General features: G+C 35.3%; 1 protein-coding gene and 1 pseudogene across 1 annotated transcript in view; both read left to right on the forward strand.

Annotated features, from left to right (window-relative positions):
* The window catches only part of put (activin A receptor type 2 punt), a 73,523-nt gene extending 48,759 nt beyond the window's left edge, over window positions 1–24,764 (forward strand). The window contains exons 9-11 of the mRNA XM_089094245.1: window positions 1,875–2,012; window positions 12,950–13,081; window positions 17,053–24,764. Coding sequence (XP_088950371.1) covers window positions 1,875–2,012; window positions 12,950–13,081; window positions 17,053–17,262 — 480 coding nt within the window. The 3' untranslated portion in view covers window positions 17,263–24,764. The remainder of the gene's footprint in view (window positions 1–1,874; window positions 2,013–12,949; window positions 13,082–17,052) is intronic.
* On the forward strand, window positions 7,458–8,377 carry LOC148948257 (general transcription factor IIH subunit 4 pseudogene; annotated as a pseudogene).
* Window positions 24,765–25,130: the final 366 nt, after the last annotated feature.

Genomic DNA, 25,130 nt, shown 5'->3' on the forward strand with positions numbered 1-25,130 from the left:
CAGTCATCATGGCCTGTAAAAACAGTCAATGAAATGTGATAGGATATTTGAAGCTGACCGGTATCTGTAATAGTAGATTATACGAGAATGAGATGAGATGGCTTGCATTTATCTAAAAATAGGATGAGAAACGGCTCGTTTGACTTTTTTATGCTTGAAGAAAAAAACAAAAAAAAGAAAGGTCAACAGCAATGTTTTTTCCAGTGCAAATGACAGTTCTTGAAAGCCATGAGTCTATTTTTCCAGTGTATGAACCTACCATAAGAGTTGATACCCCCTTCTCCCCCCTCAGAAAAATACCGGCAGTTGAATAATTGAGAACTTGCGAAATTAAACCTAATACAATCCAATTCTCACTTCATTCGTATATACATACTATATATTTATTTATACACTTTTTTATTTCTTGCAACCATTGTTTATGTTTTTTTGTGCTTTATTTTTGCTGATGTTAACATCTTTATATCGCCGAACCTTTGTTTCTTTTAATTGTTCAGGTGGTGGGACAAACTCTTCTTTTTTCCCAACAATTTATCTAGTCCATATTTTGATTTTCAAACGTATGGTAGGCATTGATGACCTTATCTAAGTCAAAATCCAAAACCCAATCACCATCCCTATACCAGTTCTTTTTAAATTGTTGTAATTCCATTTAAAATATATTCAAATATTTTTGCAATTACCAGTTTTTTGCTCTTCTATGCAATTTAATGTACTTCTCCATACCTGAAATCTTCAATTTTTCCTCTTAAATGCGACAAGTGTGACAACGTCATTAAATGCAGATGTATATAAAAATGATTTGTCTCACATAAATAGTTTTTTTTTTCCAAAATTAAGGCTCTTAATGAATTCTCTAACTTCTGACCTATCTAAATTGTTTTTTTTATACCAGAATATACCAGGATGCCAATTTATAATCTTTTAATCACAAAAGATTTTTTAACCACATCAACTTCATTTATAATGAGCCATCAGACAGCTCTCTACGATGTTCCAGTGCCAAGCTATCTTAGGAGAAAGAGAGAGAGAGAAAATAAATGTCGTATGTGCAGAACATCGTGGTTTCAGCCACATTTTTTTATTTTCAAGCCAGTATATTTTTCTTTTTGTTCAAGCCAAGAGACGGTAAGTTTTCTATATAAGGGTAAGTTTCCTAGGTTGCTAGCTACCGCTGCAACCCAGATGTGAATGACATCATATGATGTCATGAAGTATTTTTACTACATGACGTCATTTGCAATACATGGTGTCATATTATGATGTCATGAAGTGCATTAAATGCATAACGTCATTGTAATTTTTACTACATGACATCATTTTCAAAAAACAAAATTAACGCTCTTGACGAATTTTCCCAGACTTCTGACCTATCTAGATCGTTTTCTTATGCGAGAACATCCCAAGATATCAATTTACCCGAGAAAATATGGAGTCGTTTTCGAGAACTGAAACACACAATCATTACTCACAATGCCAAGCTATTTGAGGAGAAAGAGAGAGAGAAAAAAGATGCCGTATACGCAGAATATCGTGGTTTCAGCCACTTTTATTTTTAAGCCAATATATTTTTCTTTTTGTTCAAGCCAAGAGACGGTAAGTTTCCTATATAGGGGTAAGTTTTCTAGGTTGCTAGCTACCGCTGCAACCCAGATATGAACGACATCACAGGTGTTGGCCGAAATATGTATATTCTTCTTTCTTTTTTTTTACTGGCTGTGATCTATCTCATTTTTTCCCGTTGTCATTCTTTTTTTTCATTTGCTTATGCATTCAAAATATTTTTATACGTTTGCAACTGCTTTTCTTCTAATTATACTAAGCTAGTTCATTTTCACCATGCTGAGTTGCACGTTTAAAGTTGTTTGTTTTAGGTTGGTACCAGGCGCTATATGGCACCCGAAGTTTTAGAAGGTGCAATTAACTTTAACCGAGATTCTTTTTTAAGAATTGATATGTATGCTGTTTCTCTTGTTCTTTGGGAGATATTGACTCGATGCTCCACCCCCGAGGTAAGCACTGACATAAAAATTTTCTCTTATCCAACTTATTTTTTGAAGAAATGAGCAAAATGTCTTAAAGTTCGGTTTACTTAATAATAATTGCGGCATAGAATAAACTGTTATAAGTAGGAAAACCCACAAGCCTGAAAGCCCAAAAGAAACCTGAACCCTTCTTCGATCCCTTATTTTGATACATATTATCCGGGTTGAAGCGATAGCTAGCAATCCAGTAAGAGACGATCACGCCCATACTAAAAAATGAAATAAATCACAACTCCTAAAACTAGAATCAGATCAAAAAACGAAATACACTGTTAGAGCCGCCTTGTCCGAAACCCCTATTTAGAAAACTTATAATCTGTTGGCTTGAGCCACAAGGGATATATACTGGCTTGAAAGTCAAGAAAAGTGGGTGCAACCAGGATTTTCTGCATATAAGGTATCTTTTTTTTCCTTATTCTTTTCCTCAGCTACTGGATACTCAGGCACTGGAATATCGTAGAGACCTGTTTAATGGCTCATTTTAAAGGAAATTGATGGGGTTAAAAACCTATTGTAATAAAAAAATTATTTTTAATATAAAATTTTTTTTGACGAAAAAACTGCATTTTCATGGTCAAGATTGATGAATGACGTCATAATCGTTGGTATTTTCCTAGTTGCAGTGGTAGCTAGCACCCTAGTAAGACACCATCACGCCCCATAGTAAAAAATGAAATAGGTCTTTACTCCTAAAATTTTTAATTGAAAAATTTATTGTCTCTTAGAAATAATTTATTTTAGTTACAAAAGATTTTTAACCCAATTAATTTCCTTTAAAATGAGCCATTGAACAACTCTCTACGATGTTCCAGTCCCAAGCTATCTGTGGAAAACAAGAAAGGAAAAAAAATATCCCGTTTAGGCAGAATGTTGTAGTAGCTGCCACTTTTCTTGATTTTCAAGCCAATATATTTCCCTTGCTGTTCAAGCCAAGGGACAGAAAGTTTCCTATACAGGGATTTCGGACAAGGCGGTTTTAATGGTGTATTTTTTGTTTTGATCTGACTCCTTTTTTTAGGAACTAAGGGTTTTTATATTTTTTAACATTGGACGGGATTGTCTCTTACTAGGTTGCTAGCTACCGCTGCAACCCGGATGCAATAATTTTTTATTTCAATGATCATCTTTTAATGTATATGAGAGGCAGCGGGGCCGATTGGTCCAAGGCGCTGGTGTTAGCTACCAGCTTTCTCGGAGGCGTGGGTTCAAATCTTACTGCTGGTATACAATTATAACGTCATTGATCAATCTTTAACATGAAATATGCAGTTTTTCCTAAAAAAAATGATTGTATTTTAAAAATAATTTGCTTTAATTACAAAAGATTTTTAATCTCCTTAATTTCCTTTAAAATGAGCCATTGAACAATTCTGTACAATGTTCCAGTGCCAAGCTATCTAAGGTATATAACGTTTTAATATAACTTTACCATAAACTGTTTTGTTGCTTCAAAAATCAGATATCTTTGAAAAGACAGCAGTATGAAAAGACATCAAAAAGTGGAAAAATTTATTCTGTTTTAAAAATAATTTTGTTTTAGTTATGATTCCCCGTTGGAGAGAACTTTTATTATGTTGAATTAAAATCGTTTAATTTAAAATTTAAATAGGCTAGAGGTTGATCGTTTCTATACTATAATGCCTTATGTATGATATCCTAATGATTGCCTTTTAATATAACTTCAGTTACTATGGACTAAAGTTCGTTCCTTAATGTAAGCTAAAATAATGAGGATATTATAAATGAGCCACAGGGTTCAGTTTCTCTGGGCTTGAGTTCGTTCTTTACTGTTATTACTAACTTTCACTCTCCTTATGGGTTTTTCTATTCATTCTTTACTTTAAACATATCGATTCTTTATGTAATATGATTACAAACAGGAAAAAGCCTACGGCTTTTTCTTCTTTGAAATAGTAAGAGATGCACCTCAAACAATTCAGTAGCTAACTAAGTCTGATGCGCGCAATGTTTTGTTATTCCAATGATCGTCTTTTAATGTATTAATTAATGGCGTTATAGTGCAAGTCTCTAGCACGATCGGCCGTTAATCGAAAGGTTGGTCGTTCAAGGCCACCGGGGGTCAATTTCCTTTAGTTTGTAATTCGGCTATAAATAAAACCATGATCACGATGATGCTTACAACATTCCAATTTACAGTATCGATCCTTTATGTAAAAAATCAAATATCTTTGAAAAGACAGCAGTATGAAAAGACATCAAAAATGCAGTTTTTAGTGGAAAAATTTATTCTGTTTTAAAAATAATTTTGTTTTAGTTATGATTCCCCGTTGGAGAGAACTTTTATTATGTTGAATTAAAATCGTTTAATTTAAAATTTAAATAGGCTAGAGGTTGATCGTTTCTATACTATAATGCCTTATGTATGATATCCTAATGATTGCCTTTTAATATAACTTCAGTTACTATGAACTAAAGTTCGTTCCTTAATGTAAGCTAAGATAATGAAGATAATATAAATGAGCCACAGGGTTCAGTTTCTCTGGGCTTGAGTTCGTTCTTTACTGTTATTACTAACTTTCACTCTCCTTATGGGTTTTTCTATTCATTCTTTACTTTAAACATATCGATTCTTTATGTAATATGATTACAAACAGGAAAAAGCCTACGGCTTTTTCTTCTTTGAAATAGTAAGAGACGAACCTCAAACAATTCAGTAGCTAACTAAGTCTGATGCGTGCAATGTTTTGTTATTCCAATGATCGTCTTTTAATGTATTAATTAATGGCGTTATAGTGCAAGTCTCTAGCACGATCGGCCGTTAATCGAAAGGTTGGTCGTTCAAGGCCACCGGGGGTCAATATCCTTTAGTTTGTAATTCGGCTATAAATAAAACCATGATCACGATGATGCTTACAACATTCCAATTTACAGTATCGATCCTTTATGTAAAAAATCAAATATCTTTGAAAAGACTGCAGTATGAAAAGACATCAAAATGCAGTTTTTAATTGAAAAACTTATTCTCTCTTAGAAATAATTTATTTTAGTTACAAAAGATTTTTAACCCAATTAATTTCCTTTAAAATGAGCAATTGAACAACTCTCTACGATGTTCCTGTGCCAAGCTATCTGTGGAAAACAAGAAAGAAAAAAAAAATATCCCGTTTAGGCAGAATGTTGTTGTAGCTGACACTTTTCTTGATTTTCAAGCCAATATATTTCCCTTGCTGTTCAAGCCAAGGGACAGAAAGTTTCCTATACAGGGGTTTCGGACAAGGCGGTTTTAATCGTGTATTTTTTGTTTTGATCTGACTTCTTTTTTTAGGAACTAAGGGTTTTCATATTTCTTAACATAGGACGTGATCGTCTCTTACTAGGTTGCTAGGTACCGCTGCAACCCGGACTAGAATCAGGTCAAAAAACGAAGTATACTATTAGAACAGCCTTATCCGAAACCCCTATATAGGAGACTTATAGTCCCTTGTCTTGAACAACAAAGGAAATATACTGGCTTGAAAATAAAGAAAAGTGGCTTCAGACACGATATTCTACATATACAGCATCTTTTTTTTTCTTCCATTCCTCAGACAGCGGGGCACTGGAATATCGCAGAGGTGTTTAATGGCTCATTTTAAAGGAAATCCGGGTTGTAACGGTAGCTAGCAACCTAATAAGAGACGATCAGGTCCAATACTAAGAAAAATGATAACTCATAACTCCTAAAAATAGAGTCAGAACTCCTATATTGTCTTGTCTGACAATAACCACCTTGTCTGAAACCCCTATATAGGAAACTTACCGTCCCTTGGCTTCAACAACAAGGGAAATATATTAGCTTGAAAATCAAGAAAATTTTCTCCAGCCAGGATATTCTGCATCAAGGGCGTCTTTTTTTCCCCTTTTTATTCCGCAGCTAGCGGGGCATTGGAATCTGGGCTGCAGCGGTAGCTAGCAACCTAGTAAGAAACGATCACGTCCAATGCTAAGAAATGTAAAAACCCATAACTCCTAAAAAAAAGTCAGATCAAAACAAAAAGTACACCATTAGAACCGCAATGTCTGAAACTCCTGTACAGAAAACTTTCTGACATTTGGCTTGATTATAGTAAAAAACGATCTCAAGCCCATATTAATTATTAATCATAAATAGGGACTATATAGGTTTCATCGGTATCATGGCTTTCATCGGAGATTGCCGAAACCTAGTAAAGCAATTAAGACACCATAAAAAAATATTTATCGTGTCTGAGAAACAATTTTGATTTTTTAATTCAAAACAAAGTAATACCTGCAAATTTTAAAATTAAAGTCAAATTAGGATTTTTACCATTATAAAAAGCATGTAGACATAGTTATGTAAAACGCAGCAATTTTTGGTGGTTTTAACAAAAGTCTGATCTGTCAACTGAAACTAGAATAATTCCTGAAAATTATAAATAAAGTTATTATTTAACTGCAAACTGCAAAAATATGGTGTCTGAACAATAATTATAGTTTTTTATCCGGGTTGCACTGGTAGCTAGCAAACTAGTAAGAGACGATCACATCCAAAGGAAACCCAAATATTATTTCAAATATCGGTGTGAAATTCTATGCTTAAATAAGCATAGAATTAGCTTGAAAATATATTAGAATAATAATAAAAATATATAGAATAATATATTAGCTTGAAAATCAAGAAAATTTTCTCCAGCCAGGATATTCTGCATCAAGGGCGTCTTTTTTTCCCCTTTTTATTCCGCAGCTAGCGGGGCATTGGAATCTGGGCTGCAGCGGTAGCTAGCAACCTAGTAAGATACGATCACGTCCATTGTTAAGAAATATAAAAACCCATAACTCCTAAAAAAAGTCAGATCAAAACAAAAAGTACACCATTAGAACCACCATGTCTGAAACTCCTGTACAGGAAACTTTCTGTCATTTGGCTTGATTATAGTAAAAAACGATCTCAAGCCCATATTAATTATTAATCATAAATAGGGACTATATAGGTTTCATCGGTATCATGGCTTTCATCGGAGATTGCCGAAACCTAGTAAAGCAATTAAGACACCCTAAAAAAATATTTATCGTGTCTGAGAAACAATTTTGATTTTTTAATTCAAAACAAAGTAATACCTGCAAATTTTAAAATTAAAGTCAAATTAGGATTTTTACCATTATAAAAAGCATGTAGACATAGTTATGTAAAACGCAGCAATTTTTAGTGGTTTTAACAAAAGTCTGATCTGTCAACTGAAACTAGAATAATTCCTGAAAATTATAAATAAAGTTATTATTTAACTGCAAACTGCAAAAATATGGTGTCTGAACAATAATTATAGTTTTTTATCCGGGTTGCACTGGTAGCTAGCAAACTAGTAAGAGACGATCACATCCAAAGGAAATCCAAATATTATTTCAAATATCGGTGTTAAATTCTATGCTTAAATAAGCTTTTTTGAAATAGATATGGAACAACGACGCGATATTTTTGCCTGCAAAACGCTATATGACTACTTGAAGAACTGTCAAACTTTGACCTTGGAAAGATTGTATTCTTATCCTGCAATGTGTCTTGCTGTCTTCAGACAACTTCCTGATATTGCTCAGCTGATGATTATGAGGCTAGTATTTGTAGATGTTGCTGTACCCGAAGGTGTTGTCAGGCAGTGGCTGCAAGTTTCCTCCTCAAAGTTATTTGGTGAGATTTCACAAACTCTATCTGACCTGAAAATTTGGCCCAAAACGGTCGTATCCGGTGGTAACCAATAAGCACTTGCGTGTTGTTTTAATTGGAGGGGGTGAAAGTTGGTTTATTATCTCACACCCAGAAGTAGATACAAAAACACGTGATATACCAGATTGGCTTTGAGTGTCATACCTGGAGTGTCGTCGCATCGACTCGAAATGGAAAATCAGAGCTACAGGATAGTAATTATTAACTTACTGCTTACACAGACTCTGAACTGCAAATAGCTTTGATATCCCTATTTTCTGAACCGATGTGTAGGTTACCTGGCACATTGTTATCTGTGATTACAAGAGACAGTGCTCGCGAGGCACTCAAACACGGAATCACTGCTGCCCAAATCATTGCCTTTATGAAGAGCCACGCCTACTGTGAAAAGATGAGAGATGATCCAGTGATTAATCCAGTTGTTGTGGATCAGATTTGACTTTGGGAGTTGGAATGAGATAGGCTTACCTCCCAAGAGGGAGTTCTGTACAATCAGTTTTGGTTGGCAGCTGATTTTGAGCTGCTCCGAAATTATGCAAAAGAGATTGATGTTTTAGTGTGGGAGAGTGAACCGCGCCGAACAATTGTGGTTACTAAGGAAGATCATGATGAGGTGAAAAAGTTTTGGAAAAAGCATTCAAAGGATAGATAGATGTATCTCCTCTGTTTTCTTGTTATAATAAAAAACTATAGTAAAAAATTAAAAAAGACCAATCAAAATAGGAAGATTGTTTTAAATGCGTTGCTCAATTTTGTCACCAGATCCATGCTTGATGGCGCGAAAATTGATCTGATTATCGGAAAAGCTTTGGTTTTTTTAATCATGGTACTATTATCGGTGCTAAAAGTTTTTGTATAAGAAGCTGAATATTCAGAGCCGATGTGTGAAACATGATAAGGGTGAAGATAATGTAATTGACACATGTAAACAGTTAAATCAGGCAGCAAATGATAATCTGCCTACTCCCACTTTTTTATCTTCTCGCCTTCTGAAACCCCTACAAACGGGGAGGTAGTCTCGGCTACTTCATTCTCGAAAGTTAATGAAATCTCGAAAACTTGACGGCTTTTTAGAGAATGCGATGCATTCGGGCCCTACTTGGCCAGCTAGAATTGATACCAACGTAACAACTAACCTTATCCCAGCTCCTACGTTTGCCGATGTACTAAAGAATTGTCCTGCAAACCTGGCGTCGCCTAGTGCTCGTAAGTACTTTATTGATAAACTTTGCCCTGAGGCCTCAGGTTAAATTACATTAAGGAACGAATTGTAGTCCATAGTAGCTGAAGTGATGGAAGGAATCATTATATACATGATTATTTTAATCATATTTCATAAGTAAAAATTTCCCATATCGGGAATCGAACTCGAGCCAACTGGGAGAGAGGCAGCTATCCGAACTACTAGACCATGTAGGATGCATTAAAATATCTGATGAAAGAATTTTACGTTAAAGAACAAATTATGGGCTTAGTTAGCAGCCTGATTCTTTGAGGATCGCCCTGTTTGTAATGAGGTTTCTTTATCAAACAGTTCGTGGCAACGAACTGAAAGTAAGAGGCGACCCGGCTCAATACCAACCGAAACTCTAAAAAATGGTGAAGTATCTAAAGATACATCAAAAGAATCAGATTTTGTACCGATTTTAAATATATAAGTTTCATCAAGTTTATATTAAAAGGCAATCATTAGAAGAACAAACCATTGCATATATTGGACTTATTTAGCTTTAGCTGTCTGATTCCTTTATGTTCGTCTCTTACTATTCCAGAGAAAAAAAGCCTTAGACTTTTTTCTGTTTGTTATAATAAATCAATCAAAGACTCACACACGCTAAACTAATATGCTCCTCCATTCAATTGCAATTTCTCTTTGTCTTTTTGCCGAAAATTTCGTTGTGGAATTTTTTTTTCAGTTCAATGTGAGTTTTGCTGTTTCTTGTTCCATGTCTTTTTCTCTTGCTGTTCAGAGCAGTTTGTCATCTCGTGTAATTTTGCGTCTTAGGTAGACACAAGAGACATTAATGTTTCCTATATGCTTATTATTTGTTTTGATACATCTGTTATACTTAACAGGTCTATTGGTTTAATTTTTCCGAAGAAATGATTATTACATTATGATCAAAACCAGTGTATTCTGTTTCTTTATCGTCTTTGTAAGTTTTTCTCTTGTCTTGTGGAATTGATCGGTTTGCCTTCTGAAGCGCTAAAACAATTTGAATCATTTTATATTTTAATCGTGTTTTTTTTTAGACTTTCCAATCCAAAATAAGTTGGTATAGTAGGAAAACACGAGCCGGAAAGATCCAGAAGATAAACGCGATCCTTATTTTGAGACTCATTACTAGACAAAAGCCACCTAAATTACTTTTCTCTTGCATGCTTACTTTTTTATTTCGATTAAATTTTCTCTATTTAAGAGTTCTATAAACAAAATTTTCCCCAAGAGATGGTGTTGGGCCCTGTCCCCAATTGTTTATCGGATAAATGTCCTTTTTTGTCCTTAATATAAATTGCTTTCAACCGCACTTTAAAGGTATTAATTTTCCAAGGGTTTGAATCTAAAAATACCTCAATTTTGCATTAATAAGTTCCTTTATGCCAGAGCATAATAATAAAAGCTAGTGAATTTTTAATGTGCCTAATCTGGGCCCATTAAATTTATTCTTCTTATGTTTTTTTTGCGTCCTCCTGACTCGCGAAAGATCGAATTTATTTGTTTCGCGTTAACATGTTTTGTGTTAAGTTAATAACGGGGTCATTCTAAGTTTCTAATAAAATGACCTCGTTTTAAGTTGCGATCCGTGAGACAATATGATAATTAAGTTATTTTTATGGTAAATATAAGGAAACACATAGGTTATATATAAGGTAAAGTGAGTTATTTTTCTTGTCCCTCTCTGCTGGTTATTTCTTAGCTCGTTTAGATTAGGGAAGGGAATTTTAGGTGAGTTCTTAGTGTTAATCATTTTCTGTCTCTAATTTTTAGACTGAAAATTATTAATTAAAATATTCTCGAAAACTAAGTGCGTGTTAGGAGCTTAAAGTTCGTTTTCATCAGTGGTATAGCTATTAGGATTAACAAACCTAACCGTAACCCCTCTTAAGGATTGTAATTTTTGTATTTATTCTTTTCGTAAATCAAAACCGAAATGAAGAATTCTCTATTGGTAAAATGACAAAAATAAAAATTTCCCAACTTCTATCATAGTAGGCACATAACTTTGTATATAAAAGGCAGAATTTCCGTAATAATCGCCTATTCCCTTCTATAACTGGTTCATCAGAAAAAAAAAATTGCTTATTAATCGGAATGCAGGAAAGGGACAGAAGCCATCAGGCCCGAAGCCTCCTGGAATATTCATATTATCGCAGTTTTAATGCATAATAAACGCCATGTTTCAGGGCGTCAATCCAGGCTCCTGTTCCCGAACTCAGCCTCCCCTCTGGTTTTTCAGCCAGTGCTTACGACCGTTCGAGATTATGCACCAAAAGTTAAGGCAGCCTCTTGTTTGGCCGGAGAACAGGCTCGGGTCCCCGTACTTGTTTGATGGCCTTAGGCACGGGCACAACCGAATAATATCCCCTGTACCCCATCCCTCAACGTTCATCTAGAGCCGTGATTCCCAACGTGGAGGCACAGGCCCCACTGGTGGGACATGGGAATATTTTGATGGGTCTTGGGTAGGGCGTGCACCCTTCGACTGACAATACTCAAGAGCCTCAAAAAAAAAAAAAAAAAAAAAAAAAAAAAAAAAAAAAAAACGCACTCTTTTCATGTAAATGACGTCATATTCACATACATTTAAAGAGCAAAAGATATACATGATAGTGTTGCAACGGCGTCATGCGTTGTATGAAAGGTGTTGTATACGACAAAATTTTCATTCGCATAAAATACACATAGAGGACGACTCGAAAAAAGATACCAAGTTATTGGCCTTTTTGACTTCCTTCAGGAGAATACGCGTAAAACGTTCGAGTAACAAAAAATAGATATCAAGAGGGGTTATCAGGATTTTAGAAATGGCTAGGTGAGGCATGGCCAAAAATTAGTTGGAAACCGGTGATCTACTGTCATGAATTTCACCAGCCACTTTATTTTGATGCCACCTACCTTCATTTTATCTAATCTTGTCACCGTACTCCACAAAATACCCGCTTCGTGGATAGACACTAGACAAAACGGTCATGTCTGAACTATAACTTCAATTAGCAGTAATAGGCCTTTATTTGTGGATAGGTATTAACAAAGCGTACTTCTCTTAGGAGACCCACCTAAAGGCTTTCATCAGCCCATTCACCCGTTTAATAGTTTCGCGGCTAATTATGTGATAGAGCTGCAGGCAAATTTGATTATTTGGATTAGGAGATTTCAAGTACTAAAGCGTAAAAAGAGCAATGCTTTTTCTTATGAAATGCTAAATTACATAGAGAAATTACTTAAGGAATCAGGCAAGTTTACTCTATTCTGGTCCTTTGGGAAAGCCTTGATTCCATCTTCTCATCACTAAATAATGTTGACGGGAGGGACTAAAAGAGCTCCAGGTCATTTTTGAAGTAATGCATTATCAGGCAATGCATTATATGAATGTATCCTTAGACCGAAATATCATATCTGTGGATTTAGTAATTCATACAAGGCACTTACGCTGGAAGGAAAGGGTCTTCTAGTTCGTGCTCCCTTAAAATCAGCAGATTATTTGGAATTTTTTTATTATTCTTAATATCTGTCATATAATTTGCTGTTTTCAAAGTTTGGCTTCCCCCTCCCCCGGCGGAAATAAATTCCTGTGCAAGTGCCTTATCCAGGCTTCCCAAGGCTATACTTTGTATTAAATGAATTGTGGAGGGGGAGAAGGCTTGATGCCTATGCCCTTTAGAAACAGTTCGTGCAGACCCAAAAGTAATCGTTTCTTTTTAGAGGGCGGGGAGGCTTAAAGTAGATTAAAGTAAAGAAGTGTGAGTTTGGGGAGCCTACTGTTAAATAAATTCTCACGTAACACGTATTGGAACTGACAAATGGCTGCCATCTGTTATAGGTAATAGATATTAGTAAGATGACCATGATATATACTAATCAATGCAAATATGTTGCTTTTTAGTTACATTTATTAAGCTAATAATTTAAAATATGTTGAACACATGTAAAAAATTTTGTTTAGAAAAATGATTTAATTTATGAAGAAAACATTAGTATTTGATTGATTTTTTAATTTCATAGTGCGAAGCCACGGACTACATGTTACCTTTTGAGGCGGAAGTCGGCCAACACCCAACTTTGGAAGATATTCAAGAATGTGTTGTCCATCAAAAGAAGCGACCCGTGATAAAGGATGTATGGAAACGACATCCGGTAAATGAGTATCTTTTAACGTTGCATATTATTTATAAAGGATGTCGGAGAATTATCTCTAGTAAAAGAGGAACACGGCCTATAGTAACCCAAAAAAAGTGTAAAACCCCCTAGAAATGGTGTCAGGTCCAAACAAAAAGTACACTATTAAAGTTGCCTCAGCCAAAAAAAAAAATATTCAGGTAACTACAGTCCCATGGCTTGAACAATGAGGAAAATCTTTTGGCTTGAAAAACAAGCAAAGTCGCTGCAACCTAATAAAATCTTCCTGGGAAGCATCTTTTTTCGTTTTTCCTCCGCAGCTAGGCACTGGGACACTTATCAGGGGCGTCGTTTGGGGGTGGCAAGGGGGACAGTTTCCTCCCCCCCCCCCAATAATGTGGAGAAAAAAATAATATACATCCCATGCCCTTTGACTATCCAGATATGGACCCCTCTTGCCCCCCTCCCCCAATAAAAATGCTGGAGAATCGCCCCTGGACACTATAGAAAACTTTCTAAGGGCTCCTTTTAAAGGAAATTGTTAGGTTGCCTTATATAATTAACAAAAAACAATATTAAAAATAAAATCTTTTTTTATCAAACAATTCATGGTAACGAACTGTCTGATAAAAGAATATCAAGCAGTTACTATTGACCCGGCTCAATAGTAACCAAAACTCTAAAAACGGAATTTTTTTTTAATACTTTCAAAAGAGCTATCTATTCTAATTAAACGGCCTTTGTGATTCAGGGGTCATTCTTAAAGAATTGGAACAAAATTTGAACTTTAGCGTAAGGAGCGAGGTATTGACTAGATGGTGAACCCCTTCATATGCGTAATAATTTCTGTTCGTTTTACGTTTTATTGTTGCTCCTTACTTTCAATTGAAAAAACTTGTTTTTTTTATTTAATTCAATTCAAAAACCGAGACCGATGTTCTTCAATAACAACGGAAAGTTTGCAACACCAAAGCTAGACACGAGCCGTCGGTTCCTTTCCCATAAAGGGATACTTAATAGAAACTTTGCATAACGGAAATACAATCGACGGATAGCTATTTTCTGAGTTTGACTGAACAGCTCCCAGAAGGGCACTAATGCTAATAAATAGGGCACAACAAACGTATTATATATCATTCCTAGAACTGTCCGCTCATAATAGATTTAAACGGAATAAGAAGTCCGTACGTCCTTTGCAGTCCAAGGTAAGTAATACTAGACGAAAGCTTTGCCAGATGTGATCCAGGGTGAATATTTTCAGCAGGTGAACGATCAGTCGACTTTCCTACTACAACAAATTCAGACTTTTTCGGGTTAAAACTCAAGACCAATTTTTCTATACTCATAACTTAGAACATCAGAGCTCTCTTCTGAAGTAGCATAAGTTCCAGCATATCATCTGCATAATTAGGCAGTGACAGATCAAGGCCTTTAAAAATAAACTAATTGTAACTTTTTTTTAAGCCTCGGCTACTTTATTCTTATAAAGCGGAGGGGAAGAGACACCTCCCTGTCGAATCCCTTTGCACAGTCTTATGTTTCTCATTTCTACCAAAACATTTTAAATAATTGTATGGACATGCTTTTGATCCTTTTTGAAATGAAACTGATGGTCCGGCGTCAAACAAGTTTGATTTATATCATCAATCCCCAACAGTTCCGGCCGCATAGCTTATCAATTCCACGAGATAGTTTCTATTCATTTTCTTTGCGTAGTAACAGATATTTGATACAGTTATAGTAAAACCTAGGTTACAAGAATTTTCACAAGAGCTTCATTTAATTAAGCCGGAAAAGTTTCTCTAGCAGAGGAACGGGCGGTGAAAATTCAGTAGAAAAATATTCCGTCCACTGCTTTTCACTTGGGAGTGTAGGCATCGAGGGATCGCTACTTGCTTTCTTTAGTCTCTCTGAGAAAACATCAACTACCGTGGCCTTGTGCTTAGTCTAATTTTAAGAGAACCAGCGCTTTGTAAACATCATAGTATTATATATACAGGACCGGAGCATGGCCTCTCACATTCATTCCATAAGCCGAACCAGAACACGCAGCCACAAGATGGGGTTTCAAGGACCACCTAGGTACTTCTGAAGAGATACGAACCCTCCGGAGAGGCACGGCTACGGCTTCCACACTACGCAGGGCCTGGATAATCTTTGAGCAGTAAATATTCAGTAGGATTCGTTTTCCATTTTGAAGAATATCCAAGTTATTTTGAAGTAGCTGAAACGGCACTTTTAGATAACAAATCGTCCAGCGTGCACATGTGAACAGCAGTGTTGATTCTGTCCCAATCAGATTTGCAAAACCACTTTGTTTTAACTGGATTACTAATACGGGTTGGCTCCGCTTCAAATGTACAGGTAAGTGGGAAGTGGTCGGAAGTGCATATACCAGTGTCGGCATGGCTCAAATCTTATGGTCTGGTTTCATTCCAGTAGAGAAAAAAGTCTAGACAGGTGATGGAACCTGCTTTTTACATGCATTTATTAAAGAAAATAAAGGAACAGTGTTCCAGGCTTGAATGAAATACTGGTGGTAGTCCGGAGGGCAAGCAGTACTCTGACGATACACTTCATATCACTTGTTTTCACGTCAATTATAAACAAGATGGATTGGCCAGCAAGCTGGAAAACACTGATAGAAACACATATATTCAAGAAAGGGGACTAAAATAACAATTACATTTGCATTCATTTGGGAATATTATAGACAATGTTATAGACAACAAAGACATCAACATTCTTTTATATGCATTTTTATTACTTTTTTATGAATCGAACAGAAATTTAGATTTTGAGGGGGGGGGGGTTCAAACCCGCTACTACAATCCTGGATACGGCCTTGGGCATAGTACTATTGATCAGCCTTTTTTTTTACTGTACTGTTAAGAAACAGCTAAGTAAGAAAGGAGGTAGGATATATCTGGCATTTATATACAGACTTATCTTTAGTCTTGAAGGTAACGAAAGGTCATATTATTTAAAGGTCAGATATGACCCTTAGCCGTGACGGCTACGAAAGGTTACATTATTTAAACAGCATTATTAAAAAAAAATATGATATACAGACGCAAAAACAAATATTTCTTACTTTGATAATTTAGGCTATGCATTATGCGTGTGAAATTTGGGTATATGATTTTGCTACTAAGTTGGAAAGTGTTCCGGTACAGTATTTTTAAAGGGTTCTTGGGGTAAGGGTTCGTTAAGTAATTTGATAGTCCAGGGTAGCCTAAGGCTGATCTCACGGCGAAGTAAAATACTGGTACCTATTATAAGGTTTTTGGAAAAGCTCCTGAAGATACCTAGTTTCCGTCTTGCGAAAGCAGATTGGTTTTATGCCCTACAAGAGAATAAGAATGATGCGGGGTCAGGTGGATAGGAGAATACTGGAGGATTGTCTTCTGATTGAGCTTTGGAACGAAGTTGAGGGAATGGACGTGGCACGTGGCATCTGGCACGAAGACCCGAACACTAGATCTGTATTCACAGGTCAAAGAGGTGTGAGGGAGATACATTTACTTTTGGGCAGGAGTGTGAGGGATGAGTTGGGCTGTTTGATAAGACTGAGAGACGGGTTATTATTTGGGGAAAGAAGGAAGTACATAGGTCGAGTCAAGACGACAAACGGTTCTTTTGCCCAATATGTTGGGGTTTTGGGCTTTTTTTTATTATGTAGGGGAGTGCAAAGAATTGGTAGATTTAAGGAAATAGTTTTTTTTAGGAATGCTTTATTGATAGTAATAATTGGTTATAAATAATGATTATAATAAATGATTTTGGGGTAATTCGAAAGCTGGAAAAATTATAGAGACAATGGCTGAACGATAGAGGTGTATTTTAGGTTCATTTTGGATTGTATTTACGTATTTATGTTTTGAATGTTCTGTAACGTCACTTGGTGGTTGGTGTTTTGTTAGTTTTATCATAGCCTTTGCTTTCTTCTGTACGAATGAATTATTATCCTATTGTTATTCGTTTTACAGGGCATGGCAACATTATGCATTACAGTTGAAGAATGTTGGGATGGAGACTCAGAGGCTCGTCTGTCAGCCTCATGCGTTTCAGAGAGACTTTCTGTATTGAATAAACTCTATCAGCTATCACCTACCAGCTATCAGTCTGCCATCAGTACTCAGTTGACACCATGCCAGGTCACTCGGCTTACCTCTGTTCTATTAGACAATGAAAAGTGAGCACAATTATGTTCAAAAGTGGTAAAGAAATGGTTCCTACATGGCGGTGTGTACTCGGTACAACTTTTCTGCCCTCTTTACATCTTAAGCACGGTAGTGCCAGTTTGAAGATGTCAGCAGTGTGTTTTTCGCATTTATGAGGTTACCTGGTGTTTTGTGCCCTCGCTTTTTGCCTGAATTGTGAAGAGATATGATATTCACTGTTAATTTTTAAGTTTTATTTCGCTTGTATCCGACAAATGCTTTATTAACTTGTATTTGTAGTTCATTTCTATCCATGAAATAATAAGATTAAAAGTGTATTTAGTGTTATTTACTGTTAAAGATTTGCTAAATCATTAACTCATTAAATTATTTTTTTTTTTGAAGCTCCCATTCTGATTTAAAAAAAAAAAATGAATAAAAACAGAAAGCAATTAAGTTATAATTATCTTTGTGATCCAGCAGCCTAGAAATAAGGGTCAACATTTTTGCTTGTATAAATTAAGAATTAATGAAAAGCAAGATATGAAAACCTAAAGAACTACAGACTATAAATTCAAGAAAAGAATTTGTTTTTTTTTACTTAGGACTATTTTGAAAGGTACGATGTCTTTGTTTTTCATTTACGTTTGAATATTTTCAAGATATAGTCTCATCACAATCCAAAACTTACCCTGGTCCTCAAATTGACCTTACCCCCCCCTCCCCATATATCTGTGAAAATTATTGTTTAATGATTCTTTTCTTGATGGTAGTCAAAACCGTATCCAGGGGGCTGTGGCTACGGTGCTTGATCCCACCCCCCGGAATTTTCGTCCGGCTCGTAAAAACATAACTAAAGCTTATACACAAATTTTTAATATGTCTTATAGTTTCTTGTAACCTCCCCCCCCCCCCCCTGAACAAAAATCCTGGATGCGCCGTAGATGGCAGTATCCTAAGATTGAAAAATGAATCAAAATCAAGCTTTTAATCTTGTTATTTTGTCGGTGAATATAGAATATAAAAGTCCCCGGTGGAAGAATTACATCGATGTACCTGGTGACAACTTAGGCTAGCCTTTTGTTTTAGCGTTGTTTTGTTTTTGCTTGAAATTGGCCCAAATGTTTTGAGTGTTTACCCATTTTAATTCTGGGCAACTTTTGACTGCTCCAGCAACCGGAAAATTTAAATCAGGAGTTAAAACCTGAGAACAATTTGATTAACTCAATCAATTTCATTCCAAAGAGTATGGGAAAGCTGTAAGAGTGGAAACTGGCGCTAGTATGAAAAAGAAAAATCACCAACGCCATCTATCATTTGGTGAATATGTTTCGCCCAAAACTTCTCCATACTCACCTTTTCAGTCGCTGTAAAACACAGAAGATGGTCAAGAAAGAGATATGTTCCTGCTAGGCTTACCATCTCATGAACTAAACTGATTAACCTACCAGGATTGTCCTAAGCTAATTTAGCCCTACTTTGCTGATTCTTGAAAATAGAAATACTGTTTCATTATCACTTGCAGAGAAATTTCAGCTTTAATCCAAACGAATTTCAGATTAAATTTTATCCAGTATCCAATTTCCTTTGAAATTTTCTACTGTTCATTGAAACCGCCAGACGCTACACTAATCGGCGGTAGTTGTTTTTAATATCTATCTTCTCTTGTTAAATCGCCAGGATCCAACATCCTTAAGTTTCTCATTCTTTTTGGTTTATTTTGGAGAAATATTGAAATTATATCGAGCCCGAACTCCCGCTAGTGACAAAAAGCAATCATTGTCCAGCTGTTTGAATTTAATGTAGATGTCAGGAGAGTGGGTTAAAGCTAGCAATTAATTGGCATAAAACATCCTTAGCTCTCAACGTGTGAGGTTTATGTAATGATAATGGAAGAAGACTGGAAAGATTATTTGAATATGAGGTTTAGAAGAAAACTTGACATACAAATAATATATATTTGTTTCTGTATAATAATTAATGATAATAGACGAGATTAGTTCCCACTTGTGGATTAGCTTTAATAATTGAATGCGGATTAAATGCCCCGTTATCTACAGTATTTTACATTAATTAATAATTTCTAGAAAGTTCGTTTGCTTCGGACGGATCCTTTTTAAGATTTTATGCATAGATTTTTATTTGTGATCATATGAACTGCTAATGCAATGTATATGACAGGTGGTAATAATGAGAAAGGGCATGGGGTAATAATTAGTCAACAACACGATGTTGAACCAAAATACAGTGAATTTAATTATATATTTTTAGTTTTTTCATGGGCTCGCTTTTTTTATGTTAAGTACAACAGCTTCTTCTTTGCCACTGCCACTTATAGGTTCAACCCTAAAACTTTTCAACCAACACATGAAAGAGAAAGTTACATTAATTAGTTTACATTAATTAATTGTAATTAATTACATTAATTGTCGATAGTCGAATATGAGTTGGGAAGAGATACTCAGAGTTGAAATGGGAATGTATCCGTTGCGTTGGCTTCTTTCTTTTTGGCCTTGTTCGGTTCATAAATCCTGTTCATAGCACATATAGCTTATGCTTTTGACTTCAATCTATTTTGACAGTACAAGTATTTGACTTTTTTTTAACTAGAGCACGAAATGACTGTTGTCTTTTCGGTGTTTGACGGTGTTCTCGGGTGACGGTGACGGTGATCTGGACCCAATGGTGCTTTTGTGCATTACAAACCGAAGAAAGAGACGTGCAGAAAACTATCTCGTGAAGACATGCTCTTACTTGATTCCGGAGCTCACTATAAGTAAGCCATGATTAATATTTGAAATTATTAATATCTTGTGACGGTGTTATCTTCTCGGTGTTCAAAATATAAAAGGAATTTATATTTTGGCAAACATTTCGAAACTAAAATGGAAACAATCGCTTTCTTTTAATGGCATTGCAATTGAATACCACGCTTAAACTTGGAACTCACTCAAACATTGTTCAGCTCTTCCAATTTTTCCAATGTCACTGGTTCCAGAAATGTAAATTTGCACTATGAAAAAACAACAAATAATAACTATTATCATTTATTTTAAAGATAGAGGTGGAAAACGTGGATGTACCATGCCACGAAGTGCCACCACACAGAAATTAATGCCACCTTGTGATTAAAGCTTCGAAATATTTGTAGAAATTAGAAAGTTGATTTGTGTTTAAATTTAGCCAAATAAGATACTAGATGTCATTGTTGTTGATAGGAAAATATTGTATCGAATGAGGCTGTTGTCTTTTCTCTTATATGTATAGGATTCTTTTGAAAATAATTCAGTAATATAAAATGACACCTATGTGTTGTGTCCCCATGATAATGAGTAAACACAAATATTTGATAATGAATTTTATATGATAATCTTTCTACTTTTGAATATTATTTAATAATTTTGACGATTTTATAAATTACTTGTAGAGGAAATAGTAAAAAATATGGTAATCAGTTGTGAGTATAAATTATATAATCCTAAAAATTGTTCATTTAAGAATCGAGTGTGTTTATCTTTTGCTGTGTAGTACAACTCTTTGTAAACGTCGTCATTTTTGAATGCGCTTCTTAACTCCAGGGTTGCTGTGAGCCTAAGAAAAAATTCACTAAAAAAATAGCCTGGAAATTGCCTAAAGTAGAACAATATACTGAAGTTCTGTCTTAATGCAGTTTTGTCTTTAAAACAATTTTTCTGATTTTCTAACCTTTGGTGAAAAATAAAGTTTTGATTTGGATCGCTTTTTAATGCTTTTATTTTTGAACATAAAATTTGCATATGAAACTAAAATTTTTGGAAAGTGTGTGAAGAGGTGGAGCTTTTTTTCTTACAAAATCACTAGAGATCGCACGAGGAAATAAAATTTCTTGGGAAAATTCTAAAATCAGCTGGGTAATTAGCTAAAATCAGTGATATATTACTAGGGTGGCACTCCTGCTTAGCTATGCTCCATTCTCTAACTTTTTTTTCAGTGTTGATTATTCTTTAATGGTTATAAAGTCTGTTTTTTTACCTTTCACGTTTTTAATGGTTTTGTCGTATTTACAGGTATCATACCAACTGTAAAAAGGGATAATCAAAGATCCCTTTCTACCCTTGAATATTGAAATCCTTTCTACAAATGAATTAATGAATTTTTAAATGTGAAGTTCCAATCTGTTTATTGAATCATCAGTTTTATTTTTTACTATTAATTTTAGTTATACTATATTTTAGACTTGTAATTTATGTAATCTGTTATTTTGTTGTCATTTTAAGTGTGACTTGCATTGTTAATTCATAAACGATCGCAGTTTTTATTGTAGCCGTTAGTTTTTATGACCCGCTCCCAAATTACCCTTTTTACTAGTTCTGTTTCTTTAACCTGTGTGTTAAATAATAACCATGTATTGACGCTGATACTTTTAAACTACTCTTGAACCTAAGTTCGGAATTAAATTCTTATACCCAATACCGGAACTACTCCTGAACCCAATACCAGGAAGCCAACACAGAAACTAAAAATAGATTCTATGTCTTTTCTGCTTGGAGCAACGTTTGCTATTGCGTTCACTGTATAACGTTATATTTTAAGGAATTCTTTACGAATATTCATAATGCTGTACAAATTTTTGACAAAAGAATGAGTTTCAGAACTGCTTTTGATCACTAGGATCTAAGAATAAATTTAGCGCGTTAGTTCTATTCGAGTAACATTTGCTGTTACGCTTCCTTTATAACGTCATTTTTTTGGAATTGTTTGTTAATAAACTGCTTTTGCTTAGTGCCGGAACTGAGAATAAATTATTTCGTGTGATTTCGACTTAGAGCAACGCCTATCATTGCGTTCACTCTATGTCTTTTTTGTTTTCTGACGGTTATTAATATTTTTTTTTTACTTTACAAATTTGTTAGCTAAAAATGTAGTTTTATAACCGCTTACACTCACTACCAGAGGCATAAATTTATACTTCTGGAGGGGAGAATAAATTTTGTATAAATTTAGATAATTTTCTTCATAAAAAATTTGTTTGGTTCTGTTTACTGCCGAAGTTGGTGATACGAGCTTGAAAACGCCAATAGCTTCCAAAATCGTGCGTGATACCTTGTTGTAAGCTCTGCGCATGTGAGGCTACACAAAACACGTTCACATACTAAGATCCATAGCTCAAATATAGCTCACAAAAAGGAATTTAAAAGCCAATCTCTGTTTGAAAATTCTGCCAATTCCAATCTCTGTTTACCAATTGTAAAGGCCCATTTCACGTCCGTAGCGGTTTGAACTGCTGTGTCAAAATGTTTCATCTAAACAGTTGAAAACCTCGTCCGTTATTTTTAATTAAAATCTTTTATGAACCGTACAATAGAAATAGCTGAGGAAATTATTATATCAGTCAGAAGTCGTCCATTAATATACAACAAAGGACACGAATATTTTTTCTTGGTTCAGAGCTTGATTTAGTCTATGCGTGTTCTGTCTAAATATGTCATACTAATTTTCGCGCATCAGCGGTTGCAATGTATCGATTCTGTGTTAAGCCTTTTGCGATCCATTATCTTTGCGTCGTTTTGCGTAAAAAAAATTTACATAAGTGCGAACCAAGGTTTGGTCGCAGAGCTATTATCCTAGTTGATTACACCTCGTGGAAAAAAAGAAGAACAACAAAAAACCTTGATTTTTCCATAACCTATCTAGAAAGGAACAATAGAGATTGATCAGTTCCAAGAAATATCTGTTAATAGGTTTAGAGATAGTGCAAAATGAAAATTAACGAATTTTTAAAGTATTTAGTCTTGCAGCTTTATTAATAAAATTGATGTTTTCTCGAAATGAAATTTCATGATGTTAAACCGAATAATTGCCTCTTACTTACCACTTACTACTACTACTTACTTTCATACTTGCTTACTACTTACTAAGAAATTAATCCAACTCCTCTGGCATATCCTATGTACTACATCCTTGCTTATTTTGTATAGGAAATCACATGCAAGTTAAACAATTTTTAGATTTGTCTTTCACCCTAAAATTATTGTCTATTTTATTTACAGCCTACTGCTAAACTATCAACGGCTTTAACTTACCCTAACTATTATTATAAAGCCGTACTGGCTAAATGGTTGGCGCGCTGGTTTCAGAATTCTTTATCCAAGGGGAATGGGTTCGATCCCTGTCCTAGCCAATTATTTGATTTTGAACGGGGGTCAGTGGCGTGACTCTGTAAGCTCAGCCAGAGTCAACCCAGCTCTACATGGGTACCTGTAGAATTCTGTTGATGGTAAGTAGGAAGGGTGTGCCAAAGCACAGGATGGCTGGCCACCTACCCCCATTGCACGTCCTTGCTTAAGGGCTACGGAATGGAGATCAGCACCGCCGGTTTGGACTTTAAGGGTCCAGTGCTGTCATACCCTATCCGTTTTATGTAGATCACCAACTACAAATTGAATGATTCTTTGGTTGGCAATTAAATTTGAAATGAAAAACTCTTTTATTGTACTAACCACTTGTTGCGAAAATATCGTAGCTACTGCTGCCCTAACTGTTCATGATAGGGAATGAAGTACAATTTCAATGATTTTTTGCTATATTACTAAAAAATAAAAACAGAGAGTATTTACTTGCCTTTAATCGTAGTTTGAGTAGGGACTCGATTGTGTCTTTCTTTAAACTCAAGGATTTTCCATCTCAAGGATGAATACAACTAAATTAGTGATTATCCTAAAATTCTTTAGTATCGGGAAGGAGGAAAGCCAGTCCCGAAAATGTTGACCCATTTCACTCTCTTTAAATACTCGTTTCTTCTTAAGAAAAGCCTCCTAAAAAGGAATCCTAAACGGGCTCCTTTTGCCTTCCAACTCCAATTTTTCACATTCATAACACATTGTGCAAAATACATAATACAACGTTCAAATACAATTTAAGAAATAATACATAATTTGATTGGCTTGCCGTTCAAATGCGCCTAAATGTGAATCAGTATATTTAGGGATTTTTCAGCACTGACTGCAGGGGTGCTAATTGGGGGGTTCCTCTTTCCTAGATTTCGAAAAGTACCTTTGTTTGGAATCTCAGTTTAAAAATTTGGATGTTTTTTTCATACTTTCATAGAAAATTGAAATAATCATGGCCGACTCCCTCCAACATTTCCATGAATTGCAAAAATGTTGGAAAATGCCCCCGCCCCGATCTTGAAAGACACCTTTTTGTTTATTCATTAAAAAAAATCGTTGACCCCCTTCCTCCTACATATTCGTGCATTGATACCCCTGAGTGACAGCTATGTGCTAGCACATACTTAACATCAGGTGGGTATAGTCAAGAATCCCGGAAGGTAAATGATCTGGGATGGAGCTGATTAAAACCTATCGGCTATTATTATTTCTAACATTTTAGCTTACGCTATGTTACAAGTAATATATATACCTCATAACGTTGCAGTGTAAATTACCTTTTGCTTTTGGTTCTTGGTAGATAAGTGGTGTTTAGTATTGATTCTATATTTGCGTAAACAACTACTTTACTTATTATGCCTCGTTTTAATAAATTTAAAAGTTATTCAATTTTGGACTATAATTTTAGGTGCAGGATATCAGTAACTCCCCCCTCCCCTTTTGTAGATAAGTTCTATGCAGTAAGTACGCTACATCAAATAGTAATTTACAGTAAGAGATTGCACCATCAAGCGAAACTAGATCTTTGGTGCTAAGGCCCCGTGGAGAGTTGCAACCGTGACCCATGGCCCATGGGTCCCGGTTAGAAGATGCGTTAGGATTTGTTAGAAGGCGTTAGAAGATGCGTAGGATCAACGTGCAATTTTCATTGATCGAGTGAAGACTTACCGGTTGAAGACTTAGCGGTTGAAACTTGGCTCTTTCTGGCAGCGCCTTCGCTTGATGTTTTGCATAAGAAACTTCTTAATGCAGTTT

This window comes from Artemia sp. Qi Xiang Cuo, chromosome 9 (assembly GCF_049724085.1).
Source record: "Artemia sp. Qi Xiang Cuo chromosome 9, ASM4972408v1, whole genome shotgun sequence".
NCBI lineage: Eukaryota > Metazoa > Arthropoda > Branchiopoda > Anostraca > Artemiidae > Artemia > Artemia sp. Qi Xiang Cuo.